The sequence below is a fragment of the Ornithodoros turicata genome, chromosome 4 (assembly GCF_037126465.1).
Source record: "Ornithodoros turicata isolate Travis chromosome 4, ASM3712646v1, whole genome shotgun sequence".
In the NCBI taxonomy this organism is placed as follows: Eukaryota; Metazoa; Arthropoda; class Arachnida; order Ixodida; family Argasidae; genus Ornithodoros; species Ornithodoros turicata.
In genome coordinates, this window is record NC_088204.1 from 12,563,001 (window position 1) to 12,583,726 (window position 20,726).

A 20,726-nucleotide genomic window follows, 5' to 3' on the forward strand; every position below is an offset into this window, starting at 1 on the left:
AGGGCAGATGACGATATCACTCGAGATCATGGTTGGCTACGAGCGTGCTATGCGGTGAAGTTCATTTCTAAGAGTGTAGGTGGTACAGCTCCGGTCAACCTTAATAATAACACTGGGAAAAAAATTCGATCTCATTTCCCGGCGCGATAACAGCCACCCTTGGGGCACTGGGAAATGTTAAGTGAACAAAATCCTTGGGTTAAGCTAACAGAATAATTATGTTCAATTGGGTTACTTGTAATCGCGCTCGGGGACGAGACTACATTTTTTCCAGTGTTATCATTAATGTTGACCTGAGCTGTACAACAGGGGGTATTGTATATGATGGCTACACGTACCACACAGAGAACACGATCGTAGGTAAGGGTGGACGGTGCCCGTACAAAGCAGGCTGAAGTTATACGGCTGTTGAAGTAATGGGTTGCATTCCCGTCGGTTTTCTTGTGTGGAGAGGTTCAGGCTAGACCAGGTCATTGGTATGCTCAAAGTGGCTCGTTCTTCAGAAAGCGTGTGATCATCTGCAGGGCTTCTTGCGGTTTGTCCTCTGGTACCATATGACCAGCACCCTTCAAAAAGAAACACAAGGAGAAAGTTTTGACGGATACTGACTACGTACTTCCGAATTACATACAAGTCACGAATGGACGTGGCATATCGGACACAAATGTGTTCTGTTGGATTAAACTCAGAGGGAAGAAGACAAACATCAACCAAGGTTTGCTCAAGAGCGAACTTTGGTTGCACTCTCAGAAAAAAGGGTGGAGTAGTTACACCTTTTAGGGGTCTTTTTATAATAGTCGTCGTATATTTTATTTTTATTTTATTTATGACAATACCTCACGTGCCCTCGGGGGGCGTTGTGTGAGGGGCAGGTTACATCAGCAAGTATATGATACAGAACACAAGCAAGTGAACACTTTGCAAAAAAACAAAAACAAAAAAAAACACTTATGTGAAAACGTTATGAAAACATATGCGATGATAGGGAAATCAGACACCAAAACTGGCAGCTAGCTGGCTGCGAAAAACTGAAAAGTCGGAGTTAGCTACGATAGACTGGGGAAGGTCGTTCCAAGCACTGATGGTTTTTGGGAAGAAAGAAAATTGGAAATGAGATGTACGACATGGAATGTGGTCGATTTTATGGGCATGATCGATCCTAGAGGAGATGTAGTGGGCAATAGTGATGTACCCTGGACGGATGGTTGTGGTGTAGTAGAATTTGTGAATTTGTGTAATATGTTGTGCCTAAAAGGTTGCAAAGTTCTACCTGCTACCTACGAATGATAGGGTTACCGCTTCCGATTCGTTGAGCGAGGGGGGCCTACGCTTTTTTGTAGCAATTTGGATATATGATAATTGCTTTTACCACCTTTTACACCCTTTATCAGACGCTATGTTGACCTAGGTGGTAACTAGAGAAGTTACCACCTTTTCACATCCTTTTTTCTTGGAGTGTGGTGTTTGTGAATGGAGAATGTGCCACGAGCTATACACCACTTTAGAGCGCAGTGATCGTGTGATATTTATTTCGAACTTTTAGAGCCCTAACATTTTCTAGGTACCGCAACGCCGGTGAGCGGGGAAAACACGCCATGGCATAATCATTCGCAATGTAATTGTTGTTGTTGTTGTTGTTAGCAATTACATTATACTGTGATGACTAAATAATTTGCCGACCCAGCGTATCGCTTAGAAATGCCCTCAAAATATGCGTTTCTTGGTTGTCTACCTGGTGTTTTTGTAGCTACAAAGTAGTGACATATATTATATAGGCGCACGCAGATAACACAATAATAATCATAATAATTCGGAGTCTTGCGCAATACTCCGAGTTAGCAGCCATGATGATAAGCGTCGGTCCTTCGATTAATTATTAATGAATAATAATAAATAAATCGTATTAATTTTAATAATTTATTAATAGAGACTTTAGGATTCTTTGATGTCTGAATCACGTATGTTCTTTCTTTTTTTGTTTATCTCGTATCTGGTGCTTCGTATTTTAACGTCCCTCATCGACTACTCTCTTAGGAAAAAGGGTGTGTTGTAACTCCCTTTTCAGGAGTACACCCTTGCCACATATATAACTCCCTTTGGAGTGTACAATTACTGTTCATTAAGGGGTTAATAGGTAGTAGTTAATAATTCTTTTTCTGACTAATTGTACACTCGAAAGGGAGTGACATAAGTGGCAAGGGTGTACTCCCCACAAGGAGTTAAAACACACGCTTTTTTTAAGAGTGTAAATGAACGTGTAAGAAAAAGTGAGTTTAATTCTTGAATCTCTCTATTTTTAAAAAATCTGTTAACAAGCAAGGAACTGAACAAGAAACATCAAAACTCACTTTAACCGTCAGAAAAGTCAAGTTCCCCTGGTGGGTTCTGTAGTATCCAGCCACTTGTCCGTCTACTAGCCACGGGTTATAACCGGACGTAGCCTGAAAGAATCTTTCTTTCTTAAAGTTTCTTTTCTCTTTTTTTTCTTTTTTTTTCAAACATAGCGCGACTGCTCAGCTGTTAGCAAACGTATTATAAATCTCCTCAAAATTTTGCTAATTTTGGAAGGTCAATCTGGGAACGTAGCAACGTGGCCTCGAATCGAAATACTACGAGTTCAGGAGTACCCATGTACTTCATCTATTCAAACCAGCAACACAAATAAATCATTACCCATGACAAAAGGACCCCTCATTCCTAAATATTTAGCTAATGTCGTTTAGGTATCGTACCTCACTAGGCGTTCATTCAGCAGGAACTTTTATCAGTGTTATCTAAACTATTCGTACTTTATAGCTACTGTGTGTCTCTTGTGGCATGGTACACCGATAATAGTAACTTTTCCTACCTCGTACCCCAGCGAGTCAACAAACCACTGGTCACCAAGGTAGCTACAAACCAAGTCGTAATCGCCATTGTAGATCAGCGCCCTCAACCGTCCTGTGTCCACAAGCCTCTTCACGACTTCGCTCATGGTGTTGTATTGTCTTGCGTAGTTGAAATAAACGTCACTGAAAGTGACCACAGTGACGAAGGTGGTGGCGGTGGTGAAAGGGTGAAATGAGCTGTGTAACTATGGTAAACTAGAATGGTAAACTAGACCGCCATAGTGTAACTAGAGGGATAGATAGCAAATAGTACACGTTTCAACTGGATCGTAAAAATAGAAGGCGTGGTTTAGCCTACCCCAAACATTGAAGACTGATAGCCATTTGTCTCAAGTTTTATTGGAATTTTTTGTAAGCACTACGGTCATGTAGAAAGAAAATTAAAAATCAAGCAAAAACTCGCACCCATGCATTTTCAATGGCCTATCTCGCCAACGCCATTTTTTTCTCGTGTCTGTTTCACGTTCGGATCACCTCACGCAGGCGGCGCTGCCAACAACGATGCCACATACCAAATTTTGACGTTATGCACTAATCCTCTTCTTGTGTCTGTTGGCGCCCCCTGTGTCCAGTGAAATCAAAATGAAGCGCACACAGTAGAAAAAGGCGGCTTTAGAGTGAAATAGGCCATAGAAAATGCAATGAGTGAGATTGTGCTTGATTTCTAACGTTCCTTCTACAGGACCAGAACGCTCACAAAAAAGTTCCAACTAAACTTCAGTCGAATGGCTACCAGTCTGCGAAGTTTGGGGTTGGCTAAACACAGTCTTCTATAGTTTGACAATGCAGTCGAAGCATGAAACGTTTGCTAGACTAACCCTGTAGTTACCATATTAGTTAGCGTAGGAGTCATTCTCACAATATCATACTGTCAAATGGCAACTTGTCGTAAGAGGAATATAGCATTACATTGTGAAAACGGTAGGCAGCGGTCCAGGGCAGCAGACCAATTAATGAATAGTGAAGTCACCTGCTGCAAAAGACCCATCTGAGAGGCGAGTCCTCAACATGAAGGGCCGCTTTCACATCCTCCCTGTTGAGGTATTCAGTGAGAGGTCCGTCGCTGATACAAGCCGGCGCAGTGCGGTCTTCGAGTTTCAGTCCCTGAATGATAGCAAAATATATATCTTTGATTTTTGATTTGATTTATTTAGAAGAAAACCAGGGAGAAATTGAACTTGTCTCCTGACTAGTTCTGCTACTCCCAAAACAAAACAACAACCTACAAACAACCAAAAACAAACAAAGTCCATTCCCCATCCCCAACAATTAGTGTGTTAGTACACTAGGTGCAAGTGAATAAATATCACTAGAACATGCAGAGAAACAGATATACCCTAATGCAAGTGAATAAATATCACTAGAACATGCAGAGAAACAGATACACCCTAATGCAAAGATACACACTACAAAGATACACACTGATGGAGGCACTCGCACAAAATCCTAAAATATGAGTTCCATGCCGCAGCTCACAAGGAAGTTCTCAAGTGCCGCAAAGGCAGTGTCTCGCTTTCTTGGGTCCCACAGTCCGAGCACTTTCACCACGTCGAAACGCCTGTTGTCCAGGCGGTCGAGGATATACCTCAACCTAGCCCTTTGTGGAGCATACTTTGTACAATGCAGGAGAATGTGCTCAGTGTCCTCCACTGTCGCACACACTGAACAGTCTGCAGAGTCTGCTCGCCCAATCTTGTGGAGGAACTGTTGACCGTACGGGACATTCAACCGAAAACGATGCAGCAGCGTCTCAATGGGCCTCCGTGTACCGGATGGGAACCTGTATTTCCCTTCCGGGTCGATCTTGAAGAGGAGAGATGATCGGCGATCAGCTTCCTGCCACTGTTCCTCCATACCTGCTCTTGAAATGGACTGAAGTAGCGATTTCACGTCTGCCTTGAAAAATGGCACCACATAGTTTGTTGACGAAAGATGTGCTACGTCCGCTAATTTGTCTGCGGCCTCATTACCCGGTATGCCAATGTGGCTAGGTATCCACTGGATGAGGACGTCATGACCGGTGATGTACGATCTTGCATATTCTTTCAGTATGTCGTGAACAACTGGATTAATACGTCCGCCAGTCAAGAACGATTGTATAGCTTCAAGTCCAGCCTTGGAGTCACAGTAGATAACCCACTGAGCCGGTATCTCCCTTGTGCCTATATAATCTATTGCCATTTTAATCGCAACTAACTCAGCCATGGTCGACGACGTGCGATGCGATAGTCTCGCGATCCCTTCCCTACTATGCTCTGGTACCACAAATGCAGATGCAGATCCTGAGGTCGTCGTCGAGCCGTCAGTAAAAATCGCCGTCCTGTTCTTGTGATTGTCCATTGTGGCAAGGCAGTACTGTCGGATCGCCAAGGTTGGGTGATGTGCTTTTTTCTGCAAACCTGGTACGGACGTGCAAACTACCGGGGGTATAAATGTCCATGGAGGATGCAGCGCCGTTTCCTGTCTTTGTGCCTTAGGAATTGTTCGGTGGTGTTGAGCGATCGCATTTGAAAAATTCGATTTTCGGTGGACTAATTGTCGTGCAAGCGGGTGTTTGTAGTGTGACGTGCTTAGCCGCGCATAATGACGCACTGATTCCTGTGTCCGCAGCACAGCGAGCGAAAGTTCTCGGGATTCTATTGTGGTTAGAATATTAGAAGTGGCGCACGGTACTCCAAGACATATCTTCAGGCCCTTGGCTAGTGCACTCTGCAGTGTTCGCTCTGAGGTGTCAGATATACCATGTAACACCGGAAGGTGGAATGCAATCATCTGCCGAATGAGAGCTCTGTGTATGGCCAATAGGGATCTGGTCGACAGTCCCCAGTGAGAACCTGCGGTATGACGCAACACGTTGCTTCTCGCATCGGCTCTTCCTTTTATATATTTGACATGAGCAGCCCATGAGAGTTGTGCGTCAATGATTACTCCCAGAAAGCGATGGTGAGATACTCTTGTTACTCGTTGCCCATTTAGATGCAACTGAAAATGCTTCAATTTCTTTCGGGTGAATGGAAGGAAGACCGTCTTCTCTGCTGAGATGTCCATTCCTCTCTGCATTAAGAAGCCTTCAGTTACGTCTAGCGCATTTTGAAGACGTTTTTGTAGCGCAGGCATCTGCACTCCGGAGCCCCACAAACATATATCGTCAGCGTAGATGGTAATATGTACATTCTTTGGCAGCAGCTGTGGCAGAGATGATAAGACCACATTAAACAGTAGAGGACTCAGTACGCCCCCCTGTGGGACTCCACATGTGAGAGCATGATTATCGCTTGCACCGTTCTCCGTCCTCATGTAAACAGACCTGCCCTGGATGTAGTCAGCAATCCACCGTAAAGCACGCCCTTGGATGCCTTGAGTGAAGAGGTCGTGGAGCACGTGACTGTGGCTGACCGTATCGTATGCTCTTTTAATATCCAGAAAAACTGCTGCAGTTGTCCGGCCTTGAGCGCGCTCATGTTCTACATACGTGACCAAGTCCAGCACATTATCCATTGTACATCTGCCTTTACGAAACCCGGACATGGAGTCAGGGAAAACGCAATGCGCTTCTAGGAGCCACTCCAACCGACTCAGGACCATTTTTTCCATGATCTTGCACACACAGCTGGAGAGACTGATGGGACGAAACGAATTGACGTCACGAGGGGACTTTCCGGGTTTGAGTAGAGGAACCACTCTAGAGACTTTCCATGACGCTGGTAGTTTGCCTTCAGCCCAACTGGCGTTCATGATATGCAGTAAGGTCGTCTGAGCAGTTGGGTCCAAGTTAACCACATGTCTATATGTAACACCATCAGGACCTGGCGATGACTGGCGAGCCCTTGATTTCAATGCAGCCTGGAGTTCCGCAAGGCTGAAGTCGAAGTCAAGTGCTTCGCACTGCGCATTGCGAGTAAAGCACGTGGTGTCCTCTTTCACAGATGTTTGATGCACGCTAGTTGCAGATGCCACTGACGGTTTAGCAAGTGACATGCAGAATTCATTAGCCACCGTCTTCTCGTCCGTATTTCGATAGATAGCCAATGCTCTAAACGGGTATGTCTGGGTAGTCGGCGTCCCAAGCGTTCTAATGATCTGCCATACTCTCGTTGTAGGTGTGAAAGGAGTCAAAGTAGAGCAAAAGGTTCTCCATTGTTGCTGCGACAACCTTTGAAGATGACGGCGGATGACCCTCTGTAAGCGGCATGCTTCGCGATAGTCGGCACGGCTTCCAGACCTACGGAACCTCCTTTCAGCCCTGCGCCGTATCGCCCGCAGTCTCTCATATTCCGCGTCCACCTGACGATACGTGTCGGGAACTGTGACAACCTTGGTTGCAGCCTCAGCTGTGGCCTTCACCGCAGCTGAGAATTCTTCCCCTGTAGTTACTGAGGTCATGTGGCGAGGGGACTGAAGCTTGTATAGCCTCCAGTCTGTTACCCGAACTTGCCTCTGTCCTTTCGTAGGTGTGAACAGACGGTGTATAACAAGTACAGGCATGTGGTCGCTGTCCAACGAATCTGTATGGGTAGTCCATTCCATGTGGTGAGCTATGTCACAAGAGCACAAGGTGACATCTATGGAACTGTGGCAGGAGTGGCCTCGAAAGAATGTCGGCGAACCGTCATTGAGGACAGTCAAGTTAAATTCATCCATCACACACTCAAGCACGTGTCCCCGAGTATCGGTGTGCCGGCTACCCCAAACAACACTGTGGGCATTCATGTCTCCACAGATGATGACCGGTGAAGGAACTCCTCGGAGAAAGTCGCGAAACTGATCCACGTTGATCCTTACATTTGGGGCCACATACATACTAGTCACTGTGATACGCGTACTCTTGAGCTGCACCCGGCACGTTACATATTCAAAATTTTCATCTGTCGAGCATCGTAGGAAGGCACACGGTATGTCTTTTCTCACGCACAACATTGCTCGACTGTGGTTACCTGTCCTCTGAGAACTGTACACCTCGTACCCTGAGAGACCAAAGCTACTGTCCACTCTCGGTTCGCTCAATGCCAATATTGGAAAACTATGGCGAAAAATAAAGTTGCGAAAATCTCCCATTTTCGGCTTAAGGCTGTTGCAATTCCACTGGAAGATGATGGCCGACTTAAGAGCCGTTGCCATGATGTGAGTCAGTGCTTCTTTCATGGTTTTTTTCTAGTAAGATAGCCTCCATGGCTAGCAACGCTTGTACCTCGGGGAGGTTCTGTGACGCAGGGTGATCTCGCAGAATGACACGCAAAACGACGAATAACATTGGTACAATCATATCTAAGGACTCCACCGTGGTCCTGCACGAATTCGCTTTCACACGAAGTCGTCGGGGCTCCGGGGTTGTGCTATGACATCCCGCCGACTTCTCAAGGGGGCCATGGGTCTCTCCTTGAACGTGAGGTTTTCCAGCTGCGACGACAGCATACGTTCCTATGCCCTTATTCTTCCCAGCTTTGGGTTTTGCCTTTTGCTTTGTCTGGCTGGTGAGACGGGGATACTCTTGTAAAGTAGCTCTTACGTAGTCGGGGTTAGGTGGTGCCATCTTGCTTGTAGTAGGCTGACCATTTGTCACCCGACGAACTTGAGCTGCGACTGCCGCTCTAACCACCCTGCACGCTCCGTACGTCGCTGCATGTGGGAGGCTACAGTTAGCGCACTTTGGCTCCCTCCGTGCGGTGCACACCTTGTAGTCATGGGGGCCCGCGCACACTTTGCATCGTTCATCGTATCGGCAATGCCGAGCAATATGCCCGAATCGTTGGCAGCGAAAACACCGAGTAGGAGGTGACACATATTCTTCTACAGGGTAGCTAGTGAAACCTAGTCGAACCTCCGACGGCAGTGCTTGCCCTGACTGAAATGTGAGGATGACGCTGTCCTTCTCAACAGAGGTGCACGTCCCGTCATCGTCTCGGATGAAAGCGAATTCACGTTTCACAGCTTGGATGTTATATGCGCTCAGGTAATCTTTCAACTGAAGCTCGGAATATCTCTTAGGGACCTTCCTTATCCTTCCCATTGTCCGAAGATACGACGATGGCACAAATACCTCAACTGCGAGGCCGGCAACCACCTCAATTTTCAGCAGGCTAGTTGCGGACCCCTCCGATGCGACGTTGATGACCAAACAACCTTCTCCATTGATCCTGTGCGAGAGGATTTTCTCTTGCGTTTCTTTTAGAATGTCTTTTGCGATGGTGTTTGGGTTAACATCCCAAAACGTCTGACTTGAGTCCTTCGGTTTGAAGACAACTGGAATGCCCGCAGGACGGTTCTTTTTGTATGTGACCACTTGGAAAGGAGTCGTGTCGTCGTCGTCTTCGTTATCGATTTCCAGGTTTACCACTGTGTCGTCGGAGGCGGGGTTCGCGTCATCGTGAGGGACGTACCCACGCTCAAAGACGTCATCATCATTTTCGTCTCGCTGGCGTTTCGCTGGAGGTTCTGGAAGCCTAACAGCTGCAACGGCACTTGTTCTTGCTGTGTCCATGACACCGGCGGGCCGACGTCCGTCAAAGGCCCCAATGGGGCTGGAGGGACCTCCCCCTGGCGAACAAAAGGACGGTGCAGGGCAGGGCAGTGGAGATAGGAAAAACTTCGTCTTGAGGATAAAATTGACAGAAATCGCTAGGCCTAGAGTGAAGAACGCGCAGAAAACACGTCCTCTTCGGCCGTCTTCGTCTTCGTCTTTTTCAAAAAATATATATCAAAAAATATAGATCAAAGTGTAGTATCTGTTCTTATCAGCAAAATATATATCGAGTAACACTCGCCGTTGCGCTTCTTCGCTTTTACGTCACTTGATTAGGTTATACAGGGTCGAGGCAACGAGCAAAAGGTCGTTATCCTCCTCCATGTATTCCTTTATTACAGTTGTTGCGTTGCTCCGGGTTCATAGCACGTATCCGAATGGGAAACAGACTGAAGAAGCAAGAACCGAAGAGAAAGTGGTTGTTTGCGGAGATATAAGGAGTAACCAGCGACATCAGTTCCCCTAAATCAAATTACCCTGCCATTGTTGCTTCGACGGTTCGTTCCATGCAGGACTGTTCTTTGTATAGCGCAAACCTGAAGGAAGGTACAGAGAAGGGTCAACGCCAGCGCTGAACTAACATATCTGATTTATCGCTAAAAATCATTTTATATTCTTGCACCTCGAAGCGACCTCTCGCCCCGAGTGTACGCTGTTTCCACTGCTTAGGATATTCGCCTCCTCCGGTACTATGTATACCACTAGATTGCTTATGAAACGTCCTTACTGCACCGTGGACAGTCTCAAAGATTTGGTAGGTAACTGCCATCATTCACATGAAGTCGACTCGAAGATTTCTCTCTCTCTCTCTTCCCCCACCCCTGATAACCACCCTCAATCCAGATACTGATGAGGTGTTCACACACCACAATTTCTGCAATTGAGTCAAAAGGTGCGAGGCACATCTGTTTCCATGGTAGCCGTCGCGCCATTGAGTGATGCGTAAGCACGTAGCCTGTATGTAGTAGTGAGTTTTAGTATATCGTACGCTATCGCCTATGCGTGCGCAAGCGATAGCGTTGGTGATTCTGCGCACGCGCAAGACATAAACAGGGGTTTGTGAATTGCGCAGAACCACCCCTTTTACCTTACGTACGCAAGGGTGACAGCGTACATTATACTAAAACTCACTAATGTTGCTACAAAAACAACGATACAGATGAGGCCTTGGCTATGCAGTCATGTCCCGATTTTTCGGACACTTCGGGTGTGCCGGACACCTCCGGATAGCGAATTTTCGGTTAACCGAACCAAGCAAACTTTCGGTAAAATCCGAAAAATTTGGGAGACCTCTTTATAGCTCCAGAAAAGGAAACAAGGAAAAGTTCGTCACTTCAAAAATTCGTACGAAGTGAGCTGCTTGAAATTAGTAGGCACGCGTGTGACAGAATTTTGGTCACAGCCACGGCACCTGCTGCGTCGCCCTGGTGTCCAGAGAAGGGTAATTTCTGAGAAAGTTGGTCCCGCGCAAATGTTTTTGTCTTTCTTGCAAATGTCTTTGGCATAGTCCAAAAGACATGCGATGCTTTCGGACGGCCTGGACATTGACGGTCACGTGTGGATTTCTTGCGCCCGGTGGATACGAGCACCTCTTCCCCTTATCGTTTATCATCTCTACCGTGTACCCGCACACGCCAAAAAGGAAATGACCTCTGAAGAAAGGGGAGTCAAACAGTACAGAATGCCCCGGTGAGATGTGAACCTTTTCCGCAACAATGCGAACAACACAGCACATGCCAGGGACAGAGGACGCTGACACTTTTCCGGATAAGCGAATCAGAAACACCTAGGTCCTGGAATATTGGTCCCCACACTTGCTGTCCGGATACGGATAACGAATTCCGGATAAACGAGACAAAACCCAATGATAGCATGTTCTTTCGGGTAATGTAGTCCGGATAACGAGTTTTCCGGATATCTGAACTCCGGATAAGCGAGACGTGACTAGGGACTACACTGTTAGAAATAGTGCGTAAAACACGTGCTGTTACAGGTTGTTTTGGGATCCCTTTTCATGTGAGATATTGTCAATCAACGTACCTCGTTTAGGTGACTGACATACCGCATGTACAGATTCCGGACGTCGTGTACATACGCTATTTTAGGATCCGAGACGATGTGTTCACAAGGCGCATAAATGTTGTAGGGGTTCAGTCCGATCATGTTCCGTCGCGCTAAATTAACCTAGATTAAAGAAACAAAATTCAATTAGTAATATATTTACCAGAATCGGTCAAAACACGGCTAGCGAATGTAAATCAAATAATTCCTTACTCTGCTACGATTCAAATAAATAAACTGAATTCCAGGGCATTCACATGTTCAGTCAAAAATGGGAACCAACGTTTGCAAAGATAACAAATCTAACGGATATCGAACATGGCGAACTCCTCATATACCGAATGCAGCAAATATAAGCCGCGTGGAAGATATCGAATTATTTTCGGTACACCGAATTCAACAAATGTTGAATACGTCGAATTTCCCACATACCGAATATAACGAATGTCGAATATCTTGACCATGAAACCAGGACGATATCTGGACCATGACGTGTTCTGACGAACAAGGCATTACAATAAAAACAATCGCGAATTCGAACGGCGTGCAAATACACACTCACTCTCTACTACTTACTACACGAACTCACTCTCAGGTTCACACACGGGTTGCTCTGTACTAGCGATCGTTCGCGTTTTTGCGTCGCGAGATGCTGATCATGAACGGCGCCACAGTGATCACTATGACCACACTGTGTTCAACTGATCACGCATGCACATTTACAGACTTCGTGTATACTGCATTCTTCAAAATTCTCTGAAACCTATCATTGTTCGCTCAACTTCAACTGAAACAAGAACGGTAACAAAAAATACAACTACTGACTGTGAATGGGGGAATGTGTCACTCAAAGCAACACGCGAGCCTTATGAAACTTCGCGCAAGTTGTTCATGATGCCAGAGGAAATTAAATAAATTGGTACGCCATTGTGTAAAACACGCCCTTTTCTTTTTTTTCAACTCACATCTATCAAGCATGACGTGCTGCTGTTGATGCTGTTGTAGAAATTGCACTCTTCTGTGAAGGCGTCTTCCTTGCAACAGTGCTGTATCATGCTCCTCCACAGACTGAAATCAAGAAATAGTAGCATTGCGGAAAATGGGTGATTAGCAGTGTGAACCTCACCACAGCTCGACAATGACAGTATGGTTTCGCAACCACGTAGCCCGTGACGGAGACCGTCTTCGCGCAACGTAACACTGCTTACCGTGAACTCCAAAGTCCATGATAGTAGCCAAAGTAGAGTTCAGAAAGCGCGAGCTTGCCCGCGTCAAGGTATCCATTTCCAATGGCGTATCCCTGAAGATTGGATTGGATTGGATTGAAGGAATAGAAAAACGGAACTGCTCCGAAGATGTGAGGCCGCCCACATCAGAGCCTTTAAAGGGGCAGTGAAATGACATGTGGGTTTGCTGAAACGCCTGCTAAAAAACGAGCTGAAAAGTGTGCGAGTGGCCACACAGTGTCCTCCACACTTATAGGCGTCAAAACTTTCATCGGAGTAAGGACTAACTGAGACAGCCTTTTCAATATAACGTTTAGAGGACTTGCCTTTAACTTGATGTCATTATCACCATCAAGTATGCGTTGCACAAGCATTGGTACGTAGACGCCGGCGTAGCTTTGACCCGTGACGTACAATTCGTTTTCCAGGAAGTTCGGGAACTTGCGGAAGAAGTCCAGGATGGACAGGTAATTGTCATCTGCTGTCTGATCATCGCTTGTTTGGTAGCCATAGTCAATCGGCTTTGATGGGTCGTACGAGAATCCGACTCCAGCCGGCGACTCCACGAACAGCACGTTGGCCACCTGTTGGTGGCAACGGTCAAGAGGGAACCAATAATTTAGAAGCTCGGAACACAGGCTCACAGAGATGGCCTACACCTGCCATTTTTGTAACCGCCCTCCTGGTCACATACCATAAGCAAATTAATTTTAAGGTCATGTTACTTTGTGTACATTCCGTCTCGGCGCTGCCAGCGCAAGACGATTAGATGCGCGTATTTGGTTGGTGCAGATTATACGACGCTTTTAACTCGACACGGCCGTCCCGATGCGAAGTACCACGTGGGGAATGATTATGTGAAGTGCCCCCCCTCCCACACACACGCACACCCAACTAGATGTTCTGTTAAAACACACGCACACAAAAAGCTCATTGACAGTTCCGAGCTCAAAATTCCCTGGGTTCTCGTCTTATTGTCCAACCTAGCTCCCGGACCCTGCTGTCCGGCGCTCCGTCTGACGAAGGCGCCCAGGGCGGTTGCCCCCATCGCTCCCCCCCCCCTCCCCATCGGAACGGCTCTGCATAGGCACTACTTGTCAGCGGGTTTTTAAAGTATAAATAAATTCATATTGTGAGACTGCATCATCGCGGTCGTCGTCAACTGCATAGCATCTTCGCAGCTCGCTCTCGCGCAGGAAGCTTCTGGCTTCCCTGCCTCTGTCTCTCCTAACCGATGCGAAACCGATGGGTTGTGATAGTTTTAGGCCACCTCACTCAATACGTGGAGGCCGCAGCGCTACCCAGTGGAACGTCTCATGAAATAGAAGACTTCTTTATCCGCTACATCCTAGTACGTCACGGTGCGCCACGATTCCTTCTCAGTGACCGCTGCCGTCCATTTTTTGTGTGTGTCCTCTAAGACGCTTTGACCGCATGCTCCAAATTGCACCACCCGACATCATCTTACCAGCCTTAGACAAACTGCCTCGTCGAACCTTTCAATCACACGTTGGCTGACATGCTGACCATGTACCTTTCGGCGGATCACAAAAATTGGGACGCTGTTTTACCCTTCGTGGCCTTCGCCTATGCAATACGACCATACAATCACCTACTAGGTTCAGCCCTTTCTAACTTTTATACGGTCGACGTCCATTCACTACACTTGACTCCACTTTTCCATATCCTCCCGATCCTGCAGACAACTGAACTTTCACAGCCGCCACCTCACGCGCCTAACGCGCTGAAGAGTGCGCCTTCTTGCTCGCCTTCCCACTTTCGACGTCCGAGCTGCTTCTAAGTCCCGCTATGACAAGTCCCACAGTTCACTCATCTACCACCCAAACTTTCTCGTTTGGCTGTGAGTTCCAACGTGTACTTCTGGTTTGTCACCTAAGCTTATATGTGTGTCTTTATTTTGGCCCCTACCGTATCATTTCCAAGCTCTCCGCTGTTAGTTACCAGGTCACCCCTTCTCCATCCTTCACCAGACCACCGCCAGCGCTCCACCGAGACTGTCCATGTCTCCCGGCTTAAGTACCTATACCACTCGCGCTACCTATACTACCCACGCTCCAGTGTCTACTAGGATGGCTCCGGACCTCACAGGGGAGCAGTATGAGGTGGATCATCGCTGTCGTCATCATCGTCATCTGCATAGCTTTTCGACAGCTCGTTCTAGCGCGGGACATATTAAAATAAGCTTCTGGCCTTTTCAGACTACCCTGCCTCTTTCGCTCCTGATTTCCGCTTGACGATATGCGCATAAAGAAATAGGTCACCATCCTGTAGTCTTGAAGTAACAGTTCAAATCAGACACTAGCGTTTACAGTGTGATACCTTATTCCAGCTGAAGGGGTTAAGGTGCAGCAGAGGCCGCATTTTGTCGATTCGGAATGGTCCCAGTTCAGTGAGCATACCGCCCAAGGAACTGCACCCTGGTCCTCCGTTCAGCCATAGCACGACAGGATCGGCTTCTGGATTGCGTTGACTTTCAACAAACCTGCGGAACGATTACGTACAGAATTTGAAGGCCATAACACACCTGTTAAAGGTCATTCAGCCACGCTGATCCGATACTTTCTGGTGTAGCGATGGGGATGTCCCTGGGCTGAGCGCTTCTTACACGAGCAGGTTCACTTCCTTAAACTCGATATCAGTTATATTATAGACCTCTACCCGAGAAACGTCATCATGACGTTGGTAGGCAAACTGAAACCGAAACAAATCGGAAGAGGAGGGCTGGGTTTCACGAATGGGCACTTGTTCCTTGCCTCCTATTGAAAGAAAAGTAGGACCGAAGGTCGCGTTCATTTCAGCGATCATCGTAATCCCCTCAAGACCGTAGCTTACGGGCGCGACCTTGTTCGCCTCTAGCTTCGAGTGTAGTTCAAGTCTACCAAATTGGTGGCGCTGTCGAACACTGTCACGTCATTCGTTTACAAACAGGGAGAGGTCAGGTCTATTGATCGTCCGGTGTATGTGCACGTGTAGTCTACAAATAGAAGAACCGACAAACATTTTACGGTTTTACGGTTTTCACGTGACTTTAAAGATAGACTGTGTTCGATTCCTAAGTGCACAGTCTCGTTACTGGGGAATTTTTTAACGAGACAATGCAATCTCATCAGGACTTGAAACTATAAAAACTGAACTAAAATATAATAAAATGAAACTGACACATACGCAGCTATCCCGCCTTCGCCGTATACTCTGATTGGTCTCACCAATAATGTAGCTTGCGTGTGGATCCTGCCTTCAGATATCCGGAATAATGTCTGAATGGTGGTTGCTCCTCCAATCCGGGTAGATGGGTAACTTCGTCATCTTTTATGCTCTTACATGAGCAGTCATAAAATAATAGCGATGCTACAATCGCGACGAGGTGGACCTTCATGATGTGTTCCTGGAAGAAAACTATCCGTCGACAGATTAGACGGTAAAGTATCACCTTGTCATTTCAAAGCCTGTACAAATTCGTATACGAAGGAGGTAATCAAACTAGAGTTCAAACGGTTAGGAGCACTTAATTTCATTGACAAGCTTCTGTTCAGAGTCTACAATTCCTCTGGTGAAGTGCAGACATCATTACCACGAGCATTTCCGTCTAACAATAGACAGCCTTCTGTTAACATGTAAATACATCTTCCCTGAAACGGCGACTATTATAGTTGCAAATCGAAACTCAGTTGTCTTGATATGACGTTTCATATGCATTTCGACAACGTTCAACGTTCCAAATGTCATGTCCATAAACGACCACCATCGCAGGAGCGCACACGGCGTTACCGACAAACTATCGTGTCTCTGGTTTCTAAGTACGAACGCTGAAAACAGCACAGGTTTTCGTTCAGAGGCTGCCAAATACAATCATTCGCTAGACAGAGAAAGGACACCCTCACCTGCCGTTGTCCAGTGTCTAAGCGTTTCCGACTCCGCAAGTCTTCTTGGGGGTATTCCTCGAGGCAACCTTATTACACGAGATACCGTTATGATAAAGCTCTGTGTGCAGTAATCTTGCTTGATAAAGCATTCGTAAGGTCGACTATAACCCGTTGCAGACAGTGTAAGACGATATGGGTACTACCGGGTGCAAAGTAAAGGATGCGCACGTAAACGTTAGGACTGGATATCATAAAGCAACGACGGGGCACAAAAGTGATCCGGGAGCTCATGTTTTCTTCTTTCGCAGAACACGCTTCCTTTCGCCGCAATATTAGTTTCCATTATTGCCCTTCTGTACTCCAAACATTCTTTTATGTCCTGCTATTCTTCTACTATTATTTTATGTCCTGCTATTCTCTTGAGGGCGGAGATTGCGCATTTTAGCTCCTCATATTAAACGGTTTCACAAAATGTTGTGCAAATTTTGCCCTATGACGGACGTGGGTCAAGTGTCTACTCGCGATGGTGTCATGCAGGTTTGCGTCCTCTGTAGAATGCCATCTTGTGGCTGAGCTGCCGGATATTCCCCATGGTTAGAAAGGCACGAAAATACATGACGTAGAACGTTCGCGTGACAGCAGAAAGTAATGAGGTTTTCGTGTCTTGAGCTGGAATATTCTGGGGAATGTCGCTGGTATGAATACGCGGTTACTTGGCTACACTCTCAGAAAAATGGGTAGAGTCGTTACACCTTTTGGGTGGTAACTTGCTTTTCTTTTTATTCCGTGTTAACGCCGCGAAGCAACTGTGGCTGTGAGCGGCATACAGGCGTGAACAGATGGAGAGAAGACAGCAGGAAGGAGTGGGGGGGACAGAGGGGTTGGTATACGTCCTGGGCCGACTTCAGGGAGAACTGTGCCGACATTCGTCTGGAAAGTCTTCGGTAAACCCAGGGAAAACCTCAGACAGCACAGCCGGTTGTAGGATTCGAACACACCACCTCCCAGTCTTTTGCACGACCTTGGCTACCACCAGGTAACTGGCATGCTACATATACATGCTGTGCCCTGAAGGTTGTGAAGTTACACTCCTGGTTATGGGCACAAGGTTACATCTCATGCAAGGGTGCAACATTACCACATGCACGAGGTAACCATGTCACCTATAGTAGGGTGTAATAATAGTGATGATTATAATAATAATAATAATAATAATAAGTCGGGGCTTTACGTCGCGAGACACATGCGATCATGACGACGCCACAGTGGTCGGGTCTCTGGATTACTTTTGCCCACTTGATGGTTCTCAACGCTGAGCCATGGCTTATGGCTGTCAACGCGCGCCGATATCTGGACACATTGAACACCACATTTAACGCCCCTCGTGGAAGACGGCGTGTGAGAGAAACTTATACCCTTCGATCTTAAGTTGCCACCGTCCTCGGTCGAGTTTGAACCCGCGATCTTGGGACCAGAAGGCGGACATGCTTCCGACTGTACCACCGAGAGCGGCTGAAGAGACGCAAGATTTGTGTTAGATGTGTATAGTGCCCGTGTTTTTTTGCGTGCCGTATATGGTCCCTTAGTGTTGCCATCGAATTAGTGTGTTGAGTATTCAGCTTGTGTTTACAATAAATTTTCCTCTTAACAACAACGAGGGCAGTTACACCATTTGTGGTCTCGAGCAAGGAGGAAACTTACGCATAAGGTGGTAACTCGTGGATTTACCCCCTGAGACTCGGAGAAAACCGAGGAGAGCGGTAGTGACAGCCCACTGGTTGGGGTGCAAGACGGGGCCAACGAGAGCGGCCAACAAAAAGTCCGATTCAGCGAACTTTGGGCTGTCGTGGAGGGCACTGAGCACGTTCTCGTGCACTGTTCTAGATACGGACCTCAAAGGGCTACCATGAAATCTGCTCTCGACCGACTAGACAACCGCAACTTTAACCTCGTAACAGTGCTGGGTCCTTGGCCACCTGACAAGAGAGATGCTCCCTTGTCGGCGCTTGTGACATCTACTCAAAGGTGTGCGTTGGAATCAGTCTGTTAGGACCGTGTGATTAATTGTGCGCCACGTTAACCGATGATTTGGCCTTGGACGGATAGTTATCGCGAAAGCGGGGTTCGATTTTCGGTTTTTCACTCACTTTTATTTTTTCTTCATCAACATCAACGTCATTACCCAAGTGGATTACCTGACTGCACGCTTTCCCTGAGTGCAGGCGCCGCGTCACAGTTGGCTTCCATCGTATGCTTCCTCATGTGATATCAAGGTTGGCTACCATTCTTTCTCAAGCAAAACACACACATTGGTACAGACACATCTTGACAGCATTTCCCGCGCTTGCGATAGCCCGATGCGTCGCGTGTGACAGCGATAACAGTTCCTCATTTCTTTCTGTCTCTTCCTTTTTTTTTTTTTTTCATTTTCTTTCAACCCCTCACAGACGCCCCTTTACTTTGCAGCTTCTGCCGACTCACGTCGTATTCCTAACCGATCATCGTAATTTGTCGCAAAGGCTGGTGACGTCGAATACTTCTGGGTATATCAAGCGCGGCGTCCAAGGTTAGGCCTTTCTCGGCCAGTCGTTTCGTAGGTCGAGGCTCTCTTTTGTTCTTCCCGAATGACTTGATGTCTTGAAGGGGTATGTGGCAACCTTGAACTGGGTTCTTGACGGTGCTTTCGACTAGAGTTTTGCGACGTGTTTTGTACGTTTGTACGCAAAGTCTCGTCGTAACTTCAATATAGTGTTCTCGAGGTTACATGTTTGGTTTAGCTATTTATCTTCTGTGTGTGTGCCACCATGTGGATCTGCGCTGGATGTGTTTGTGTGTGGTGGACATCTTCGTTGGATGTGCTGTGGTTGTGGTGTGTGTACATTGGAAACTATACGGTGACGTCGGTGGAGCTACTCTGCCTACGGTGGATCGCCGGTGACGGTCAGACGGGGTTAAGCTCTCTTAGCCACACTGCGTAGTTCCTCGCACACTCTGTAAGAAACTGTTTAATTGCTGTTAGTGAATACGATGTCGTAGCTTCTAGACTGGGTGGCTTTCGGCTTTGTCGAGGAACCGTAAAAATGGAGGGAAAGCGCCCTTGTCTCCAGCGTGCCTAGGGGTGGGTGCACCGTGTCGTTTCATGTGCGCTTTCATAGGACACTTTGTGACGTCACAGTTTATGCCGTACCGTGCTCTTAACTGATACAGCCTCGGTTGCGTGCGCGCCATAAAAATAATCTTAATTTATACCTAGTTCGATAGCTACCCGGCTCTTATCGCTGTATAGAAACTCATTTACTTGAAGATGCCAGTCGCGGGCTGTAGCTTCGAAGTTTTGTATTACAGTCGAGATTTTAGTAAGTTTTTATTTCGTCATTGAGCTAGCTTATTTTCCTCAGGATGGACACGACCATTTCGTAGTAGCCATTCCAGATTTTAATCGCCGCAAATATCCCCAGTCCAAAAATTCCGTCTCATTCCAACGTGGGGACATTGTCGGCTGCACGCGAGTTGGCTCTTTTTCGCAGACTGTGTCTTATCATATATTTAGTTATTCTTGGTCAGAGACCAAAGGCTCCAGGACTGGCCTGCAGACTATGTTTGCCGTCCGTAACCCTCCTTATACCGCTCTTGATGTCTTAACACGTACCGTAACACGTAACGTTCATATCTTCTAATCATACTCTGTCTTGTTAGGTTATCTACATGATACCACCTTATGCCCCTTATCGGAACTTCGATGTCGTCACCTTCCAGTCGTTCATTAACAGTGGTTGTGCTGCAAGCAGCTCCATGTCTCTGACCAAGACGTCACTCGTGTTTAGTATAACATCTATTGTGTCACCTTCAGTACTGCCTGTACTTCAGTACTGGTACTGTCAGTAGTAAGCATAGCGATCGCGATTAATTTTGCGGTAAAAAGCACTACGTTCCCACCTTGCATACTGGTTACTATGAGATACATATACAACTCTTGCCACGCTAGCCCGCAAAGCCCAAGACTTGCTCTGGTCTCGATGGGCGCGTCGCAATGGGAGGAGCTTAGGCGCGTTGTGGTTGTCGACCTGTAAGTGTTTTGCCACCGTTAAATTTTTTCCCATGTGACCACTATGGGGAATTCACGAGTGTTCAGTATTGCCGGGAGTGT

General features: G+C 46.8%; 1 protein-coding gene across 2 annotated transcripts; it reads right to left on the bottom strand.

Annotated features, from left to right (window-relative positions):
* Positions 1 to 337: 337 nt before the first annotated feature.
* Positions 338 to 16,704, bottom strand: LOC135391062 (lysosomal protective protein-like). 2 transcript variants are annotated; one of them, XM_064621152.1, is made up of 11 exons: positions 16,598 to 16,704; positions 15,923 to 16,112; positions 15,036 to 15,198; positions 13,022 to 13,279; positions 12,678 to 12,769; positions 12,435 to 12,537; positions 11,449 to 11,592; positions 3,859 to 3,992; positions 2,849 to 3,011; positions 2,349 to 2,441; positions 338 to 566 (listed from the first exon to the last, which is right to left on the bottom strand). In XM_064621152.1, exons 2-11 carry the CDS (start codon positions 16,090 to 16,092, stop codon positions 483 to 485), a joined length of 1,404 nt encoding a protein of 467 aa, XP_064477222.1. In that variant the 5' UTR covers positions 16,093 to 16,112; positions 16,598 to 16,704; the 3' UTR covers positions 338 to 482. The 2 variants fall into 2 exon arrangements, with proteins under 2 accessions (XP_064477222.1, XP_064477223.1); XM_064621153.1 differs by having other exon boundaries at positions 15,923 to 16,101; positions 16,598 to 16,688.
* Positions 16,705 to 20,726: the final 4,022 nt, after the last annotated feature.